This window comes from Ranitomeya variabilis, chromosome 2 (genome assembly GCF_051348905.1).
Source record: "Ranitomeya variabilis isolate aRanVar5 chromosome 2, aRanVar5.hap1, whole genome shotgun sequence".
NCBI classification, from domain to species: Eukaryota; Metazoa; Chordata; class Amphibia; order Anura; family Dendrobatidae; genus Ranitomeya; species Ranitomeya variabilis.
In genome coordinates this window covers 187261087-187282232 of record NC_135233.1, presented here as the reverse complement: position 1 = coordinate 187282232, position 21146 = coordinate 187261087, and the positions used below count along the sequence as shown (strand labels likewise).

Here is a 21146-nt window from a genome sequence, read left to right as displayed (position 1 = left end):
CTTCCCACGTGTGCCGTACGGGCATCCATACGTGTCACTTGTGTCGTGTTCGGAGTGTAAGTTGTGCTGTGTAAATATAACACTATAGATTTAAGTAATAAACTAATGAAGCAAAAGCGGAACTAATCTGTTGTCAGTTGCTCAGATCTCAGAAAACTCATTTAGGAAGGAAATAAGATTGTGTAAGAGAGTTTCTCAATAAGCAACGTAAAGTGAAATCTACCAAGTACTCGACCACCATAAACACTCGGTATTCCTCCATGTACCGTATCATGATGCTTCTAGTCATAAGAAATCATAGCTCATATTCTGCATATACAAAAAGGAAACAGAAGATTGAGCTCAACAGTCAGATGAGAGGTGACCTTACCTTTGTAGGAGGTTCGAATCCACAGCAGGGGTCCATATCATTCTATAGTCCGAACAGCAATCAGTAGCCAGTAAATGATTGGCAGCAGTGGTGGTAACATTGAGAAAAGGGTGTTATGGGGTCACCTGAGGCCTGACTGGTCTGGGATCTTCGGAGGCTATCATTGATGTCGGCTTGTCTGGGTCTGGGGCTATCTGTGGAAGGGGCACTAGTGACCATAGTTTTAACAATGTACTAATTATTCTACAGCATGAATTCGAGGGAAAAATTATCCAAAGATCAGTGGGAAGAAATGACATTGTGCTCTTTTAGCTGCTTCATTTTATGCTGTATTCAGTGTATTCTTGGTCAGATGGCACGTCCCTGATTCTGATATGGTGATGTGGGACACAACAATGGCAATAACAGAAAGCTCACACCGCTGGCACCGATAAAAGAAATTGCTGTTTAAGGCCGGGCTGTTTCATGATGTGATGAGGAAAGCGGTGAAGTAACAGGAGTGATTACTTATTTAACTGCCTTCAGCTCGGTCTCGAGCCATGACAACCTGATGGATTAATGCTCTGTATGACGATCGGTCTTGTGCAAGCCTAGATAGGTCCACCGAAGTCTAGATACGTCCACCAAGGTCTATAGATAGGTCCACCAAGGACTACATAGGGCCACCAGAGTCTAGATAGGTCCACCAGGACCTTCTCCGCCATTGTCTTGATTGTATCAATCCATCAGGTTTGGCCTTCTTCTTCGCCTTGCTTCTTCTATTCTTCTGACCATTATGGCCTTCTCCAGTGATTGCTCTCTTCGTATGATGTGTGCAAGGTAGGGAAGTCGAAGTTGTGAGTGATTATAGATGTCGGCAACAACTTTGCATCTGTGGATGAAACAGTAGCTACTCTGTCCTGTAGAACTGGGACCATGGCTGACACACTTAATTTATAACAATACCTCGTAAACTAAAGAATCCCTAAATGAATTAATACGAATGAAGCATCTGTGTCTTACCAAAAACTGAAGATTTTTATTCCTTGCACACTGTTCTAAAGTGAAGGAATCCACAACAGCTGGATCCTCCACCAATAACATGTGCATAGTGTCCTGTACAGAACCCCAGAAAGTGAGCTGTCAACTTTCGGGGGGGGGGGGGTCGACAGGGAATCCATCTGTATCATCCAAACATGTTATCCCATGGAGCTCACTTGCTTTCTTTTTTTCAAAAAATGCCATAGGTTTTTTTAATCTATTAAGATGGCTGCCTGGTTCACAGTGGGAAAAACTTACATTTAAAGCATAATGCACAGATAAATACGGACTGTCCTCCTTCATAATCTTTGTCATGGTTCCTCCAATTCAGAATCTCCACTTTATTCCATGTCTTAATTTATAAGACAATTTGTACATGATGAGTTTTCTACTCTACACAAACTGAACTCTAGAATTCTGCGATCATTTTTGCTTATTTCTGGCTTAAATTATAAATAAATGTTAATAGATTTGGTGGGTTTCGGTTGGCCATGCCCCCACAAAGCTCCAACCAGTTTTCAGATAGTGGCAAGAATGGCGTAAAGTAGAAACCCGCAGCACAGGTTTACACAAGACAAGGATGCACCAGCGTGGCCACAGTGAAGACAGCGGAGACCAGAGACAAAAACAAAAAAAAACCCCAAAGTCTAAGGCCATGTTTACACTCTGCGGCGTGCTCTGCGGGTTTATCCCGCAGCGGAATAGATAAATCTGCAGGGCAAAACCGCTGCGGTTATCCCTGCAGATTTATCGCGGTTTGTTCCGCGGTTTCCGCTGCGGGATTACTCCTGTACTATTGATGCTGCATATGCAGCAATATGCAGCATCAATAGTAATGATAAAAATAATAAAAATTGGTTATACTCACCCTCCGATGTCCGGATCTCCTTGGCGCTGCACTTGGAGGTCCGATTCCAAAGATGCTGTGCCGAGAAGGACCTTCGTGACGTCACGGTCATGTGACCGCGGCGTCATCACGGTCATGTGACCGCGACGTCACCACAGGTCCTGCTCGCACAGCAAACCGAAGACTGGACGGCCGCGTGCAGCGCTGTGAGGTGAGTATATCATCATTTTTTATTTTAATTCTTTTTTTTTTTTTACACTATTTATGGTTCCCAGGGCCTGGAGGAGAGTCTCCTCTCCTCCACCCCGGGTACCACCCGCACATTATCCGCTTACTTCCCGCAACGTGGGCACAGCCACATGCGGGAAGTAAGCGGTTCAATGCATTTCTATGGGTGCAGAATCGCTGCGATTCTGCACAAAGAAGTGACATGCTGCAGGTTTTAAACCGCTGCGTTTCTGCACGGTTTTTCCCGCAGCATGTGCACTGCGGTTTGCGGTTTCCATAGGGTTTACATGTTAATGTAAACGCTATGGAAACTGCTGCGGACCCGCAGCATCAAAATCGCCGCGGATCTGCGGTAAAAACCGCTAAGTGTGAACATGGCCTAAATTATCCCCCTTTTTTGCCCATTAAAAATAAAACAATTAAAAAAATACACATATTTGGTATTGTTGCATTCGTAAAATTCCAATCTATCAGAATATATTAATCCGATCGATAAACGGGATGAGAAATAAATAAAAATTCCAGAATTACGTTTTTTGGTCACTGCAACTTTGCAATAAAATACAAAAACATTGTATCTAACCCAAAAGGTATCAATAAAAACAAATATAACATTTCTGGCATTGCACTTTTTTTTTGTAATTTCAACGCACTTGGAATTCTTCCTTACAACAGTTTTTCCCACAACTTCTAACAGTAGATAAAGAACAGTTGTTTTCTCTCTTCAATCCTACCATTTACACCATTGTTGGTCATTGTCCTCCTAATAGTGGACTAATGAGCATTAACATTAGGTAATGTAAGAGCGTTCTTTAGCTATTTAGAAGTCATCTTGGGTTCCTTTGTGACCTCACAAACTGTTATACTGTCACGATACCCGGGTAATAATGCTGCAGGGGAAACTGCACCCAGCAGCAACAGAGATAGGTCAGAAACCGGGTAACTAACATGAACACCAACGGGACCTTTCACATGAGACAGAGTGATCAGGTAAAGCAATAGGACCTACGATCATGTGACAGAGTAGGGGGCGGAGCCAGACACTGGGGAAACAGAGAAGGGGCAAGCATAAAAGAATAGTGAAACAAGCTGAGGTCTAAACCAGGAGATAACAAGATACCAACAGGGAGAGTCAGAGAATAGTCAGAAGCCGAACCGGGGGTCAGAAATCCAGGAAAACTAATAAAGCACGTGACAGCAAGACACAAAGCAAGCAGCACACACTGCAGAAAAACCTATAGCTGACAAGGATACCAGGTTAGGTGCGAGTATAAATAGCCCTCCCATCTTGAAAGAGAGGCTAAGAGCATTAACCCTTGAGAGCACAGGACAACCTTGTCCTAACCATGACAGTACCCCCCCTTAACGGGGGGGCCACAGGACCCCCAGGCTTCTCAGAGTATCTGGAATGAAAAGCCCGCACCAGTCGATCAGCATGCACAGAACTGGCCGGAACCCATGACCGATCCTCAATAGAATATCCCTTCCAATGTATTAAGTACTGTAGCCTTCGACGCATCCACCGTGAATCAATGATGCGCCCTACCTCATACTCCGGTTGACCCTCTACCAACACTGGCGGAACATTGGATGAGGAATCTTCTCTAACCGTCCCCACAGGTTTTAATAGGGACCTGTGGAAGACATTTGATATTTTGAAGGAGGCGGGCAACTGTAATCTATAGGCCACCGGGTTGATCACCTCTAATATCTTGTATGGACCTATAAACCTGGGGCCCAACTTCATAGAGGGTACCTTAAGTTTGATGTTACGGGTAGACAACCACACCTTCTCCCCCACTGTCAGTGTAGGAGCTGACCCCCTCCTCCTGTCTGCAAAACGTTTGTACCTCCTTTGAGCTTTGGAAATATTACCCTGAACCTCCCTCCAAAGGGTTCTTAATTGTAGTACCAGACCCTCAGCACCAGGGCAACCAGAATCCATGCAAGAAAATTCTCCAAATTGTGGAACAAATCCATAATTGACCTGAAAAGGAGATTTGCCAGTAGACTGATTAATACGACAGTTGAACGCCAATTCTGCCATGGGTAATACTTCACACCAGTCCTCCTGTCTGGAAGAGGCAAGGCATCTTAAAATTTGTTCCAACGACTGGTTGGTGCGTTCAGTCTGACCATTAGATTCTGGGTGATAAGCAGAGGAGAAAGACAACGTAACCCCCAACTTCTTACAAAAAGCCCTCCAAAATCTAGCCACAAATTGCACACCCCTGTCAGACACCACATTCACAGGGACTCCATGCAGCCGAACTATATGCTGAATGAACAAACGAGCTAAGGTTTCAGCAGAAGGCAAAGCAGATAACGGCACAAAGTGGGCTTGTTTAGACCACTACCCAACTACAGAGTTACCCTTTGAAGGAGAATGCTGCAGGGGAAACTGCACCCAGCAGCAACAGAGATAGGTCAGAAACCAGGTAACTAACATGAACACCAACGGGACCTTTCACATGAGACAGAGTGATCAGGTAAAGCAATAGGACCTACGATCATGTGACAGAGTAGGGGGCGGAGCCAGACACTGGGGAAACAGAGAAGGGGCAAGCATAAAAGAATAGTGAAACAAACCGAGGTCTAAGCCAGCAGATAACAAGGTACCAACAGGGAGAGTCAGAGAATAGTCAGAAGCCGAACCGGGGGTCAGAAATCCAGGAAAACGAATAAAGCACGTGACAGCAAGACACAAAGCAAGCAGCACACACTTCAGAGGTCAAGCATACAGACTGCAGAAAAACCTATAGCTGACAAGGATACCAGGTTAGGAGCGAGTATAAATAGCCCTCCCATCTTGAAAGAGAGGCTAAGAGCATTAACCCTTGAGAGCACAGGACAACCTTGTCCTAACCATGACATATACTCTTTGATCTTGGAGTTACCTTTGTTGTTCGATCATTCTCAGGGGGGTAACCATGGTCTTGAATTTGTTCTATTTACATACAATCTGTCTATATCTTCTTTCTTCTGTGGCCCTTAGAAATCTCCTTTGTTTGTTCCATGATTCACTTCCACAAGCGTGTTGTGAAAGTAAGACCTTAATAGATTCCTGTAATTTAAATAAAATACTTTTACCACTCACAAACATCGGATATTGGATCATTGATCCATTAACCATGATCCAATATCAGATTTCTGTGAGTGGCAAAAGTATGTGAACTTTTAGGATTATTGGATAATTCCTTCTACCCATAGGACATGAGTTCCTACATACAAACTGTTCTGAAAGATGTCTTGAAAGCCGTATTACAGTGATGCGCCTGCTAATAACGTATTTCTATATTGTCTTCATCTTCTTGCAGCTGCCTCCACTTTAGACCACTCCAAGCTGAGTAACTGGCAACAGCAGCCTGTAAATGTGTTCCTGTCATCAAAACGCCCTCCGTGCGTAGAGGAGCTTCATCAAGAAGCCGAGCTCAACCTACAGAGTCTACTCCAAGGTACGGTCACCACCAGCAATACTCTTATCTGCCATCTTATACCAATGATACCTTGCAGCCACATTCCTTCCTCCGTTTGTTCGGTGCCATCCATGGAGTAGCGGGAACATGAGAAAAATAATAGTTGAACTTCTGACTGACCTCGGCTCATTCTTCACCATCGCCATATCTGAGACTTATTACTGTTTTCTGATGTTCTGGCCACTTTACTAAAAAGAAGGTAAGGTTTCATGAAAAGAGATGGAACCTCCCATTATCTGACACAATAATAACTGGGATTTATCCCAAATATTTAACCCTTTCACGATGCTGCCAATTTCCTTTTTTTTTTTGCTTTTAGTTTTTGCCTTCCTTTCTTCCCAGAGCCATAACTCTTTTATTTTTCTGTCCACAAAGACTTAGGAGGGCTCGTTTTTTGTGGGACAAGTTGTACTTTTGACTGGCACCATTCATTGTACTACATAGTGTACCGAAAAACGGGGGAAAAAAATCCAAGTGTGGAGAAAACTTGTTGGCAACCTGCAATCATGTCACATGCGTGCCTCTGTTGTCAGAGTTTGACGGCGGCAAGTAACAGGTTACCAGCTCCGCTCCACCCACGATTATTAAAGGCAGGTCCTGGCTGTAACGCACAGCCATCACCTGGTTTGGGGTGAACCCTCTCCATGCACTTACTAATAATAATCTTTATTTTTATATAGCGCTAACATATTCCGCAGCACTTTACAGTTTTGCACACATTATCATCACTGTCCCCGATGCGGCTCACACTCTAAATTCCCTATCAGTATGTCTTTGGAATGTGGGAGGAAACCGGAGTACCCGGAGGAAACCCACGCAAACACGGGGAGAACATACAAACTCCTTGCAGATGTTGTCCAAGGTGGGATTGGAACCCAGGACTCCAGCGCTGCAAGGCTGCAGTGCTATCCACTGAGCCACAGTGCTGCGCTACTACACCATATATACAACCTACTTGTGCCATACATGTACGGCAGATGTCGTGAAAGGGTTAACAGTCTGGCACCAGATAGAAGAAGGCCAGAGATGGCGCGAGAGTCTTTATAAATTAATCATATATAACATTATAATAGGACAGGAGTATGGAATGACAGCTGCAATAAATTCTCCCATTTCTCTTTGCAATATTCCCACATGTGTCTGTTGGTGCCTATTAAAGGGGATCTGTCACCAAGTTTGTACTGCCCTATCTAAGAACATAAAAATTACATAAACCCTAATTATTATAGGGGTATGTGACTTCTCTCAGTGATGAGAGTGTGCTGTGGAGCCCTCAGTATTCATGTCTTGAGCGCTCACCATGCCCACGTGACATTGACAGATGACTACGTCTGCATAGTCCTAGGGAGAGAGATGTCAGTCAGTGGTGGGTAGAAGCCCTCAGCCCATGTGTACTGAGGACCCCTGACATTGATTGACAGCTCTTTACTTCTGCACAGTACTAGGGAAAGAGATGTCAATCAGTGATGGATGGAAGCCCTCAGCCCATGTGTTCTGAGGACCCTTGGCATTGATTGACAGCTCTTCTGCACAGTACTAGGGATAGAGATGTCAATCAGTGATGAATGGAAGCCCTCAGCCCATGTTTACTGAGGACCCCTGGCATTGATTGACAGCTCTTCTGCACAGTAATAGGGATAGAGATGTCAATCAGTGGTGGATGGAAGCCCTCAGCCCATGTTTACTGAAGACCCCTGACATTGATTGACAGCTCTTTACTTCTGCACAGTACTAGGGATAGAGATGTCAATCAGTGGTGGATGGAAGCCCTCAGCCCATATGTTCTAAGGACCGCTGACATTACAGCTCTTTACTTCTGCACAGTACTAGGGATAGATGTCAATCAGTGGTGGGTGGAAGCCCTCAGCCCATATGTACTGAGGACCCCTGGTTCACATAGTACTGGTGGTGGAAGATCCTTTTATCTATAACGCTATAAAACCATATACAGTAATTGACATTCTGCTACAACTATGGTGGCTGGCCTTCGGATACAGTAAACCAGGTTATAGTTATTATAGAAGTGCCGCAAAAGCAGGGATTACGTTATATACTGTCCTAAAGCTATAAAGTGGTCAGAAATGAGCAAGACAACATCTGTTCATGTAGAATAGGTTCTATATGGAAATACCATTTAGCACAGACTTCCAGAGAAATGCTTCTTTATTGTTCCAGTATATGCACATACTGTAGGCAGACGTAACCACATTTGCCCCTCATATCATTTGCTCCACATAAATAATTTCTCCACTCATAATGTACAGGAAATAGACTAGTAGAGTTTCCTGTTTAAGCACAACTCTCAGACTGTGTTATTACTCTCTGGGGGTCTCCATGTTAAGGACACAAGTCACATTTCTTCCTTTCTCACCAATATAGTCAGCAATTTTTCTTATTAATAAATCTGCCAAGAGGTCTCATTCACATTTTGGCTGCCAGTAATTCTCTCATTTGTTCTCACTGTACTTTGGATTTCAGCTAATGCTCTGCAGGGACATTATAAAAGGGAAGAGCTTGAAACAGAGCAGCCATAAGGAACACAGTTATGATCTGGAGCTAGATTGAAATCTGGCTCAAACACCAAAGCCAGAGAATTGTCCTGCATGACTGGTACTCCGAATGGTTAGAAGGAGTGTACTATAAAGGGGTTGTCCACTACTCAGATAGTCCCTTCTCAATTTCTATGTTCTCTCGTAAAATAACAACACTTTACACACACCTCTGGTGCCAGCGCCATTTCAGCTATCTCTCCTATGCATGAAGACAGAAATTCCCTGGACCTGGTCTTCTCCAGGCTCTGCTCAGTGCATGATTTTACCAGCTCCCCTCTCTCACTCTCTGACCACAACTTTCTTTCATTCTCTGTCAAGAACTGTCACCCCGCTCAGGACACCCCCACTTTCCACACTCATAGAAATATATACGTGTCATTAACACCCAGAAACTCATGAAGAACTTGCAATAAACATTGGCCCCAATCTCCTCCCTCTCATGTCCTGACTCTGCACTGAAACATTATAATGAAACTCTGCAAAGTGCCCTGGATGAAGCACCTCCTATATATATATAGAACAACTCGGCCCAGACAGCGACAACCCTGGCACATGCTGCAAACATGTTTCCTACAGCTGTGCTCCAGGTGCGCCAAACGTCTGTGGAGAAAATCCTGTCTGACCGAAGATCTCATCCATTGTAAGTGTCTGCAAATTGAGATTCTGGTTTGGCTCATCTCGACATGCTTATCATGTCACTATCCACGAGGAGAAACAATACTTCTTGGATCCCGGTCAGACGCCTCTCAATCAGCCAAACCTGATCTCCACTTTGCACTGACGAGGGGCAGTACCCCGAAACACAGTGTCGGCAAATTGAGATTCTGGTTTGGCTATTATCCTAAGTCATGTGACTAGGCTCGTTAAAGGGTCGACATTGACTGTTAGGATTGCTACTTCCAATAGGTGGCACTAGAGTTCTAGTCCTCTTCCTCTCTGAAGAGACAATTTGCATATTTCCCAGAGGAGCATTGCGGCTTTAAGTCTCCTCACCTCGACATGCTTATCATGTCACTATCCGCCACGAGAAACAATACTTCTTGGATCCTAAGTTTATGCTTAAAACATACAACTCTGCCCTTCACTTCTCCAAACAAATATACTTCAACAATCTCATCATCTCACTATCCAACAATTCTAAACGTCTCTTTGACACTTTTCATTCCCTCTTCAATTCAAGACTGCAGACCCCAACCACGGATCTCAGCAATGACAATCTGGCCAATTATTTCAAAGAAAAAATTGACCATATCCAACAGGAAAATTTCTCCCAATCCCCTCTTACCATGCACTGTCCTACCTCCCCCACTGCATCTAGCTCACTGTCTGTCTTTGAACCAGTCACAGAAGAAGTGATCAGGCTCCTTGCATCTTCTCGCCCTACTACTTGCACCAGTGATCCTATTCCCTCACATCTCCTCAAATCCATTTCCCCAGCTGTCAACACTCCCCTAACAAAAATATTCAACCTCTCTCTCACTTCTGGTATCTTTCCCTCCTCATTTAAACATGTCAGCATGCATCTATTAGTTACAAAAACCATCCCTCAACCAAAAGTGTGCTGCTAACTACAGACCCGTTACTAATCTTCCCTTCATCTCTAAACTCCTGGAATGCTCGGTCCACTCCCGTCTTATCCGTTATCTCTCAGATTACTCTCTTCTTCACCCTCTACAATCCGGTTTCTGCTCTTTACACTACTGAAACTGCCTTCACTAAAGTCTCTAATGATCTACTAAAGGTACCGTTACACTAAGCGACGCTCCAGCGATATAGACAACGATCCGACCTAAACTAGATCGCTGGAGCATCGCTGTTAGGTCGCTGTAGAGACGTCAAACACAGCAGCTCCAGAACGATGCAGGAACGATCCAGTGACGTAACGGCGACTCACTTATCGTTCACGCTCCATGTAAAAACATTGCTGACATTGTTGCTTTTGCTGTCAAACATGACGATACACGCCGAACTAGCGACCAAATAAAGTTCCAGACTTCTAGCTCCGACCAGCGATATAACAGCAAGATCCAGATCGCTGCTGCGTGTCAAACTCAACGAGATCGCTATCCAGGACGCTGCAACGTCACGGATCGTTGTCGTTCTCGTTGGAAAGTTGTTTAGTGTGAAGGTACCTTAACAGCTAAATCTAATGGTTACTACTTCTTGCTGATTCTCCTGGATCTCTCTTCAGCATTCGACACTGTGAATGATCAGCTCCTCCTCACTATGCTCCCCTCCATTGGCCTCAAGGACACCGTTCTCCTCCTATCTCTCTGACCGCTCCTTCACTATATCTTTTGCTGGGTCCTTCTCCTCTCATCTTCCCCTTACTGTTGGGGTTCCTCACGGATCAATCCTAGGCCCCCTCCTCTTCTCCTTGTATACTGTCCCTATTGGACAAACAATCAGTAGATTTGGTTTCCAGTACTATATCTATGTTGATGACACCCAATTATACACTTCTCCTGACATCACGCCTGCATTATTAAAAGCCACAAGTGATTGTCTTACCGCTGTCTCCAACATCATGTCCTCCCTCTATCGGAAACTGAACATGTCAAAATCTAAACTCCTCATGTTCTCTCACTCTACTAACCTACCTATGCCTAACATTGACATTTCTGTGTGGGGCTCCATCATTACTCCCTAGCAACATGCCACCTGTCTTGGGGTCATACTTCATTCAAATCTTTCATTCACCCCGCACATCCTATCACTGGCTCACTCTTGTCATCTACACCTGAAAAGCATTTGTAGAATTCAACCTTTTTTTACTTTTGACTTTGCAAAAACTCTTACTGTTGCTTTCATTCAGTCTCGTCTGGACTACTGTAATGCTTTACGAATGGGTATCCCTCTTACTAAACGCTCCCCTCCATTCTGTCTTGAATGCTGCAGCCAGGATCATATTCCTCACCAACCGCTACACCGATGCCTCTACCCTGTGCCAGTCATTACACTGGTTACCCATCTGCTACAGAGTCCAATAAAACTTATAACTCTCACGCACAATGCACTCCACGGTTCAGTACCGCCCTACATCTCCTCCCCGTCTCAGTCTACCCCTACCTGTTCTCTCTACAGTTCCGCTCCACCCTACTTCTCCTCCCTGGTCTCAGCCTACCACCCTACCCGTGCCCTCCGTTCTGCTGATGACGTAAGATTAACATCCTCAATAATCTGAACCTGCCACTCCCGTCTCCAAGACTTCTTGCATGTTGCACCAATTTTTCGGAATGCACTACCTAGGACAATTCGATTAATCCCCAATACCCACAGTTTTAAGCGTGCCTTAAAAATGCATTTCTTCAGACTGGCCTACCACCTCAACACATTTATCTAACTATCCCTGTATTGGCCGTTCAACATTTTCTTCATAACCAGGTTTCTTGTACCATGTTCTCACACGCTTTATGCATTTAATAGCCCTCTGTGTCTGTACTTTTACACATACTTAGGCTGATAACCGGTTCATGCAGCTTTACATGAACACCCGATTCTTACACTATGGCTGGTCAGAACAATGAAAGTATTACTTCTATTTTTGTAGACGATGCTATATAGTATAGTGCAGTCTATGAAGGATGTCTGTAAGTTGCAAGCTGACCTGAGCAAGCTGAATGTCCGGACGTCCATGTGGCAGATCAGGCTCAGTGTGTGTGTAAATGTAAGGTTATGTAGCTGGGCACTAGTAATATGTGAGCATCATATGTTCTAGGGGGAGTAAAACTAGGAAATTCACTTGTAGATAAGGATCTGGGCGTGAAAACATCATAGCACTTGAACCAGTGTTAATCTATGGGGCAGCTCACATCACCGTTTGTTTTCTCAGCCATGTTCGGCGTGCGTGTAAAATTGCAGCATTCTGCGATTATCACCGAGACTCAGACGAGACTCACCAATGCAAGCCTATGGGTATGAGAAAAATATTACACAGCACTCGGACCATGCGAGTGCTGTCCGATTCTTTTATCAACGGTGTCCTTTGTAAAGCCGGCAATTCATCTGCCGCGTACTGTAAAATCAGAGTGACAGGTTGTAAATATTTTTCCCTGCAATATGCGCACCTGAAGGATGATGATGGACCTCAGTGTTCTGATTCAAGGATGATTTTTATTTCAAACTAAAATACAACCGGTTTCGACTTCTTAGTCTTCCTCAGGTATAATGTCATGCATATAAACAGATCTATCTGAACACATTTTATAGTAGATATCCCTGCATGTCCTTTTTTGTGGGGGCTGAAAGATCTGTTGTTCTGATTTTTTTTTTCCTTTCTAAAAACACTATAAATATAACTATACTACAGTTAAGTCCATATACCGTATTTTCCGGCGTATAAGACGACTGGGCGTATAAGACGACCCCCCAACTTTTCCAGTTAAAATGTAAAATCTTCTTAAAAGTCGGGGGTCTTCTTATAAACCGTGTCGTCTTATAGGGCCGGTGACTTTTGTGCCTTTTGGGGGGGGGGAGTGGGCCTGATGACGACGAGGGGGCGTCTCACAGGAAAGTGAGTATCCCCCATTACCTCATTGTATCGCTGCAGCGTGGGGTCTCTGCTGGGAGCGGCGGCTGCTGATCCTCATTGTGCCGCGTGGGTGCTGTGGGGCGGCGGCTCCTCTTCTTCAGTGTGGGGCCTCTGTGCTGCTTGGCGGTGGCTTATCTTCAGGCAGTCGGCGCTCCTCCGGTATCTCCTTAAAGCCCGGAGGCCCCGCGGCGCCGGCAACTCCATCGGTGCTATGCAGTGGCCTCCGGGAACATGGCCGCTGCTCAGATTCAGAGATCTGAATCTGAGCATGCGCCGCCCCCAGCGGCCATTTTCCCGGAGACAGCTCCATTGCTGCTATGCGGTGGCCTCCGGGAAAATGGCCGCTGGGGGCGGCGCATGCTCAGATTCAGATCTCTGAATCTGAGCAGCGGCCATGTTCCCGGAGGCCACTGCATTGCACCGATGGAGTTGCCGGCAGGGCCTCCGGACTTTAAGGAGATACCGGAGGAGCCCCGACTGCCTGAAGATAAGCCGCCGCCGCCGCCCAGCAGCACAGAGGCCCCACACTGAAGAAGAGGAGCCGCCGCCGAACAGCACAGCCGCCGCCGCTCCCAGCAGAGACCCCACGCTGCAGCGATACAATGAGGTAATGGGGGATACTCACTTTCCTGTGAGACGCCCCCTCGTCGTCATCAGGCCCACTCCCCCCCCACCCACCATATACACCTGGCAAGGCGAACCCGGCGTATAAGACGACCCCCGACTTTTAAGAAGATTTTCAGGGGTTAAAAAGTCGTCTTATACGCCGGAAAATACGGTATATTTGGACAGAGACAACATTTTTCTAATTTTGGTTATAGACATTACCACAATAAATTTTAAACAAAGCAATTCAGATGCAGTTGAAGTTTAGACTTTCAGCTTTCATTTGAGGGTATCCACATTAAAATTGGATGAAGGGTTTAGGAAGCTCCTTAACATGTGCCGCCCTGTTTTTAAAGGGACCAAAAGTAATTGGACGGATTGAATAATTTTAACCCCTTAAGCCCCGAGGGTGGTTTGCACGTTAATGACCGGGCCATTTTTTACAATTCTGACCTCTGTCCCTTTATGAGGTTATAACTCTGGAACGCTTCAACGGATCTTGGCGATTCTGACATTGTTTTCTCGTGAGATATTGTACTTCATGTTAGTGGTAACATTTATTCGATATAACTTGTGTTTATTTGTGAAAAAAATGGAAATTTGGCAAAAATTTTGAAAATTTCACAATTTTCCAACTTTGAATTTTTATGCCCTTAAATCACAGAGATATGTCACGCAAAATACTTAATAAGTAACATTTGCCACATGTCTACTTTACATCAGCACAATTTTGGAACCAAAATTTTTTTTTGTTAGGGAGTTATAAGGGTTAAAAGTTGACCAGTAATTTCTCATTTTTACAACACCATTTTTTTTTAGGGACCACATCTCATTTGAAGTCATTTTGAGGGGTCTATATGATAGAAAATAACCAAGTGTGACACCATTCTAAAAACTGCACCCCTCAAGGTGCTCAAAACCATATTCAAGAAGTTTATTAACCCTTCAGGTGTTTCACAGGAATTTTTGGAATGTTTAAATAAAAATGAACATTTAACTTTTTTTCACACAAAATTTACTTCAGCTCCAATTTGTTTTATTTTACCATGGGTAACAGGAGAAAATGGACCCCAAAAGATGTTGTATAATTTGTCCTGAGTACGCCGATACCCTATATGTAGGGGTAAACCACTTTTTGGGCACATGACAGAGCTCGGAAGCGAAGGAGCGCCATTTGACTTTTCAATGCAAAATTGACTGGAATTGAGATGGGACGCCATGTTGTGTTTGGAGAGCCCCTGATATGCCTAAACATTGAAACCCCCCACAAGTGACACCATTTTGGAAAGTAGACCCCTTAAGGAACTTATCTAGATGTGTGGTGAGCACTTTGACCCACCAAGTGCTTCACAGAAGTTTATAATGCAGAGCCGTAAAAATAAAAAATCATATTTTTTCACAAAAATGATTTTTTCACCAGCAATTTTTTATTTTCCCAAGGGTAAGAGAAGAAATTGGACCCCAAAAATTGTTGTGCAATTTGTCCTGAGTACGCTGATACCCCATATCTGGGTGTAAACCATTGTTTGGGTGCATGGCAGAGCTCGGAAGGGAAGGAGCGCCATTTGACTTTTCAATGCAAAATTGACTGGAATTGAGATGGGACGCCATGTTGCATTTGGAGAGCCCCTGATGTGCCTAAACATTGAAACCCCCCACAAGTGACACCATTTTGGAAAGTAGACCCCTTAAGGAACTTATCTAGATGTGTGGTGAGCACTTTGACCCAACAAGTGCTTCACAGAAGTTTATAATGCAGAGCCGTAAAAATAAAAAATCATATTTTTTCACAAAAATGATCTTTTCGCCCCCAATTTTTTATTTTCCCAAGGGTAAGAGAAGAAATTGCACCCCAAAAATTGTTGTGCAATTTGTCCTGAGTACGCTGATACCCCATATGTGGGTGTAAACCATTGTTTGGGTGCATGGCAGAGCTCGGAAGGGAAGGAGCGCCATTTGACTTTTCAATGCAAAATTGACTGGAATTGAGATGGGACGCCATGTTGCGTTTGGAGAGCCCCTGATGTGACTAAACATTGAAACCCCCCACAAGTGACACCATTTTGGAAAGTAGACCCCGTAAGGAACTTATCTTGATGTGTTTTGAGAGCTTTGAACCCCCAAGTGTTTCACTACAGTTTATAACGCAGAGCCGTGAAACTAAAAATTCTTTTTTTTTTTCAGAAAAATGATTTTTTTAGCCCCCAGTTTTATATTTTCACAAGGGTAACAGGATAAATTGGACCCCAAAAGTTGTTCTTCAATTTGTCCTGAGTACGCTGATACCCCATATGTGGGGGGGAACCACTGTTTGGGCGCATGGCAGAGCTCGGAAGGGAAGGAGCGCCATTTGGAATGCAGACTTAGATGGATTGGTCTGCAGGCGTCACGTTGCATTTGCAGAACCCCTGATGTACCCAAACAGTACAACCCCCCCACAAGTGACCCCATATTGGAAACTAGACCTCCTGAGGAACTTATCTAGATGTGTTTTGAGAGCTTTGAACCCCCAAGTGTTTCACTACAGTTTATAACGCAGAGCCGTGAAACTAAAAATGCTTTTTTTTTTTCAGAAAAATGATTTTTTAGCCCCCAGTTTTATATTTTCACAAGGGTAACAGGATAAATTGGACCCAAAAAGTTGTTGTCCAATTTGTCCTGAGTACGCTGATACCCCATATGTGGAGGGGAACCACTGTTTGGGCACATGGCAGAGCTCGGAAGGGAAGGAGCGCCATTTGGAATGCAGACTTAGATGGATTGGTCTGCAGGCGTCATGTTGCATTTGCAGAGCCCCTGATGTACCCAAACAGTATAAACCCCCCATAAGTGACCCCATATTGGAAACTAGACCTCCCAAGGAACTTATCTAGATGTGCTGTGAGAACTTTGAACCCCCAAGTGTTTCACTACAGTTTACAACGCAGTGCCGTGAAAATAAAAAAATCCTTTTTTCCCACAAAAATGATTTTTAGCCCCACAAATTTTTATTTTCCCAGAGATAACAAGAGAACTTGGACCCCAAAAGTTGTTGTCCAATTTTTCCCGAGTACGCTGATGCCCCATATGTTGGGGTAAACCCCTGTTTGGGCGCACGGGAGAGCTCGGAAGGGAAGGAGCACTGTTTTACTTTTTCAACGCAGAATTGTCTGGAATTGAGATCGGACGCCATGTCGCGTTTGGAGAGCCCCTGATGTGCCTGAACAGTGGAAACTCCCCAATTCTACCTGAAACTAATCCAAACACACCCCTAGCCCTAATCCCAACTGTAACCCTAACCACACCCCTAACCCTGACACACCCCTAATTCTAATCTCAACCCTAATCCCAACCGTAAATGTAATCCAAACACTAACCCTAACTTTAGCCCCAACCCTATCTTTATCCCCAACCCTAACTTTAGCCCCAACCCTATCCCTAACTTTAGCCCCACCCTAACTTTAGCTCCAACCCTAGCCCCAACCCTAGCCCTAACCCTCACCCTAGCCCTAGCCCTAGCCCTAAACCTAACCCTAGCCCTAACCCTAGCCCTAACCCTAGCCCTAGCCCTAACCCTAGCCCTAACCCTAGCCCTAACCCTAACCCTAGCCCTAACCCTAGCCCTAATGGGAAAATGGAAATAAATACATTTTTTTAATTTTATTATTTTTCCCTAACTAAGGGGGTGATGAAGGGGGGTTTGATTTACTTTTATAGCATTTTTTATATCGGATTTTTATGATTGGCAGCTGTCACACACTAAAAGACGCTTTTTATAGCAAAAAAGTTTTTGCGTCTCCACATTTTGAGACCTATAATTTTTCCGTATTTTGGTCCACAGAGTCATGTGAGGTCTTGTTTTTTGCGGGGCGAGTTGATGTTTTGATTGGTAACATTTTCGGACATGTGACAGTTTTTGATCACTTTTTATTCCGATTTTTGTGAGGCAGAATGACCAAAAACCAGCTATTCATGAATTTCTTTTGGGGGAGGCGTTTATACCGTTCCACGTTTGGAAAAATTGATAAAGCAGTTTTATTCGACGGTTCAGTACGATTACAGCGATATCTCATTTATATCATTTTTTTATGTTTTGGCGCTTTTATACGATAAAAGCTATTTTATAGAAAAAATAATTATTTTGGCATCGCTTTATTCTGAGGACTATAACTTTTTTATTTTTTTGGTTATGATGCTATATGGCGGCTCTTTTTTTGCGGGACAAGATGACGTTTTCAGCGGTACCATGGTTATTTATATCCGTCTTTTTGATCGCGTGTTATTTCACTTTATGTTTGGCGGTATGATAATAAAGCGTTGGTTGGTTTAGCTCGTTTTTTTTTTTTTTTTCCTTACGGTGTTCACTGAAGGGGTTAACTAGTGGTACAGTTTTATAGGTCGGGTCGTTACGGACGCGGCAATACTAAATATGTGTACTTTTATTGGGTTTTTTTTTTTTTAGATAAAGAAATGTATTTATGGGAATAATATTTTTTTTTTTTCTTCTTTATTTAGGAATTATTATTATTTTATTTTTTTTTACACATGTGGAAATTTTTTTTTTTACTTTTTTACTTTGTCCCAGGGGGGGACATCACAGATCGCCGATCTGATAGTTTGCATAGCACTCTATCAGATCGGCGCTCTCACTCACATCGCTGCAGGCTGCAGCTTTCATCTGCAGCCTGCTCCGGACCCGGAAGTCCTCCCTGCAGGACCCGGATGCAGCCCCGCGGCCATTTTGGATCCGGGGCCTGCAGGGAGGAGACGCTCGGTACAAGGTGAGTACATTCCCTTGTACCGATCGTCTCAGGGAAGCACGCAGGGAGCCCCCTCCCTGCGCGATGCTTCCCTGTACCTCCGGTACACCGCGATCATGTTTGATCGTGGTGTGCCGGGGGTTAATGTGCCGGGGGCGGTCTGTGTGCGATAGGCAGCTGACACCCGGCCGCGATCGGCTATGACGTACTATCCCGTCACTGGGAATTAAGTCCCAGGTCACCTTGACGGGATAGTACGTCATATGGGATTAAGAAGTTAAATAAAATGTTCATTTCTAGTACTTGGTTGAAAACCCTTTGTTGGCAATGAATGCCTGAAGTCTTGAACTCATGGACATCACCAGACGCTGTGTTTCCTCCTTTTTGATGCTCTGCCAGGCCTTCACTGCGGTGGTTTTCAGTTGCTGTTTGTTTGTGGGCCTTTCTGTCTGAAGTTTAGTCTTTAACAAGTGAAATGCTGCTCAATTTGGTTGAGATCAGGTGCCTGACTTGGCCATTCAAGAATATTCCACTTCTTTGCTTTAATAAACTCCTGGGTTGCTTTGGCTTTATGTTTTGGGTCATTGTCCATCTGTAGTATGAAACGACGACCAATCAGTTTGGCTGCATTTGGCTGGATCTGAGCACACAGTATGGGTCTGAATACCTCAGAATTAATTCAGCTGCTTCTGTCCCGTGTCACATCCTCAATAAACACTAGTGACCCAGTGCCACTGGCAGCCATGCATGCCCAAGCCATCACACTGCCTCCGCCGTGTTTTACAGATGATATGGTATGCTTTGGATCATGAGCTGTACCACGCCTTCACCATACTTTTCTCTTTCCATCATTCTAGTAGAGGTTGATCTTGGTTTCATCTGTACAAAGAATGTTCTTCCAGAACTGTGCTGGCTTTTTTAGATGTTTTTTAGCCTTTTTATTTTTGACACTTATGAGTGGCTTGCACCGTGCAGTGAACCCTCTGTATTTACTTTCATGCAGTCTTCTCTTTATGGTAGATTTGGATATTGATACGCCGACCTCCTGGAGAGTGTTGTTCACTTGGTTGGCTGTTGTGAAGGGGTTTCTCTTCACCATGGAGATTATTCTGCGATCATCCACCACTGTTGTCTTCCGTGGGCGTCCAGGTCTTTTTGCATTGATGAGTTCACCAGTGCTTTCTTTCTTTCTCAGGATGTACCAAACTGTAGATTTTGCCACTCCTAATATTGTAGCAATTTCTCGGATGTTTTTTTCTGTTTTCGCAGCTTAAGGATGGCTTGTTTCACCTGCATGGAGAGCTCTTTTGACCGCATGTTTACTTCACAGCAAAACCTTCCAAATGCAAGCACCACACCTCAAATCACCTCCAGGCCTTTTATCTGCTTAATTATGACATAACTAAGGGGTTGCCCACACCTGCCATGAAATAGCCTTGGAGTCAATTGTCCAATTACTTTTGGTCCCTTTAAAAACAGGGTGGCACATGTTAAGGAACTGAAACTCCTAAACCCTTCTTCCAATTTTAATGTGGATACCCTCAAATGAAAGCTGAAAGTCTGAACTACAACTGCATCTGAATTGTTTTGTTTAAAATTCATTGTGGTAATGTCTATAACCAAAATTAGAAAAATGATGTCTCTGTCCAGATATATATGGACTTAACATTTTAAAAGAAATGTAATATATACAGTTATTAAACATACTAAAGTGTGATTTCATACTAAAATGTAAAATCCTACAAACATATACTTCATGACAAAATTTAAAACTCTTCCATTTTTCATATTTTGACTATTTCCAAATGCCAAATAGAATTTTCCGATATTTCATTCATTTGAAAACAACAAAAAAACAGCAAAACAACAAAAAAAAGCCTAATATGCGATTTTATACCTGTCAATTTGTTTGTTTTGTACATCATATACACTCTATGACATAATTTAATGCAACTGGGTATAATGTACCCAGACGGAAGATCCAATATGATTCTTTCCGATTTAACTTTTGTACCCTATTAGTACAATTCTCAGGTATTTGCTCCAACGGGGTCACGGAAATATTGAATGACAGGTTAGAATAGAATATATATATACACATATACACTCACCGGCCACTTTATTAGGTACACCTGTCCAACTTCTTGTTAACACTTAATTTCTAATCAGCCAATCACATGGCGGCAACTCAGTGCATTTAGGCATGTAGACATGGTCAAGACAATCTCCTGCAGTTCAAACCAAGCATCAGTATGGGGAAGAAAGGTGATTTGAGTGCCTTTGAACGTGGCATGGTTGTTGGTGCCAGAAGGGCTGGTCTGAGTATTTCAGAAACTGCTGATCTACTGGGATTTTCACGCACAACCATCTCTAGGGTTTACAGAGAATGGTCCGAAAAAGAAAAAAAATCCAGTGAGCGGCAGTTCTGTGGGCGGAAATGCCTTGTTGATGCCAGAGGTCAGAGGAGAATGGGCAGGCTGGTTCGAGCTGATAGAAAGGCAACAGTGACTCAAATCGCCACCCGTTACAACCAAGGTAGGCCTAAGAGCATCTCTGAACGCACAGTGCGTCGAACTTTGAGGCAGATGGGCTACAGCAGCAGAAGACCACACCGGGTACCACTCCTTTCAGCTAAGAACAGGAAACTGAGGCTACAATTTGTACAAGCTCATCGAAATTGGACAGTAGAAGATTGGAAAAACGTTGCTTGGTCTGATGAGTCTCGATTTCTGCTGCGACATTCGGATGGTAGGGTCAGAATTTGGCGTAAACAACAT

At 43.9% G+C, this 21146-nt stretch overlaps 1 protein-coding gene across 4 annotated transcripts in view; it reads left to right on the top strand.

Annotated features, from left to right (window-relative positions):
* Positions 1 to 21146, top strand: part of NHSL2 (NHS like 2) — a 458134-nt gene that overhangs the window by 324984 nt on the left and 112004 nt on the right. For all 4 annotated transcript variants that reach the window (XM_077283326.1, XM_077283328.1, XM_077283325.1 and 1 more), the window contains exon 2: positions 5783 to 5920. In XM_077283326.1, coding sequence (XP_077139441.1) covers positions 5783 to 5920 — 138 coding nt within the window. The remainder of the gene's footprint in view (positions 1 to 5782; positions 5921 to 21146) is intronic.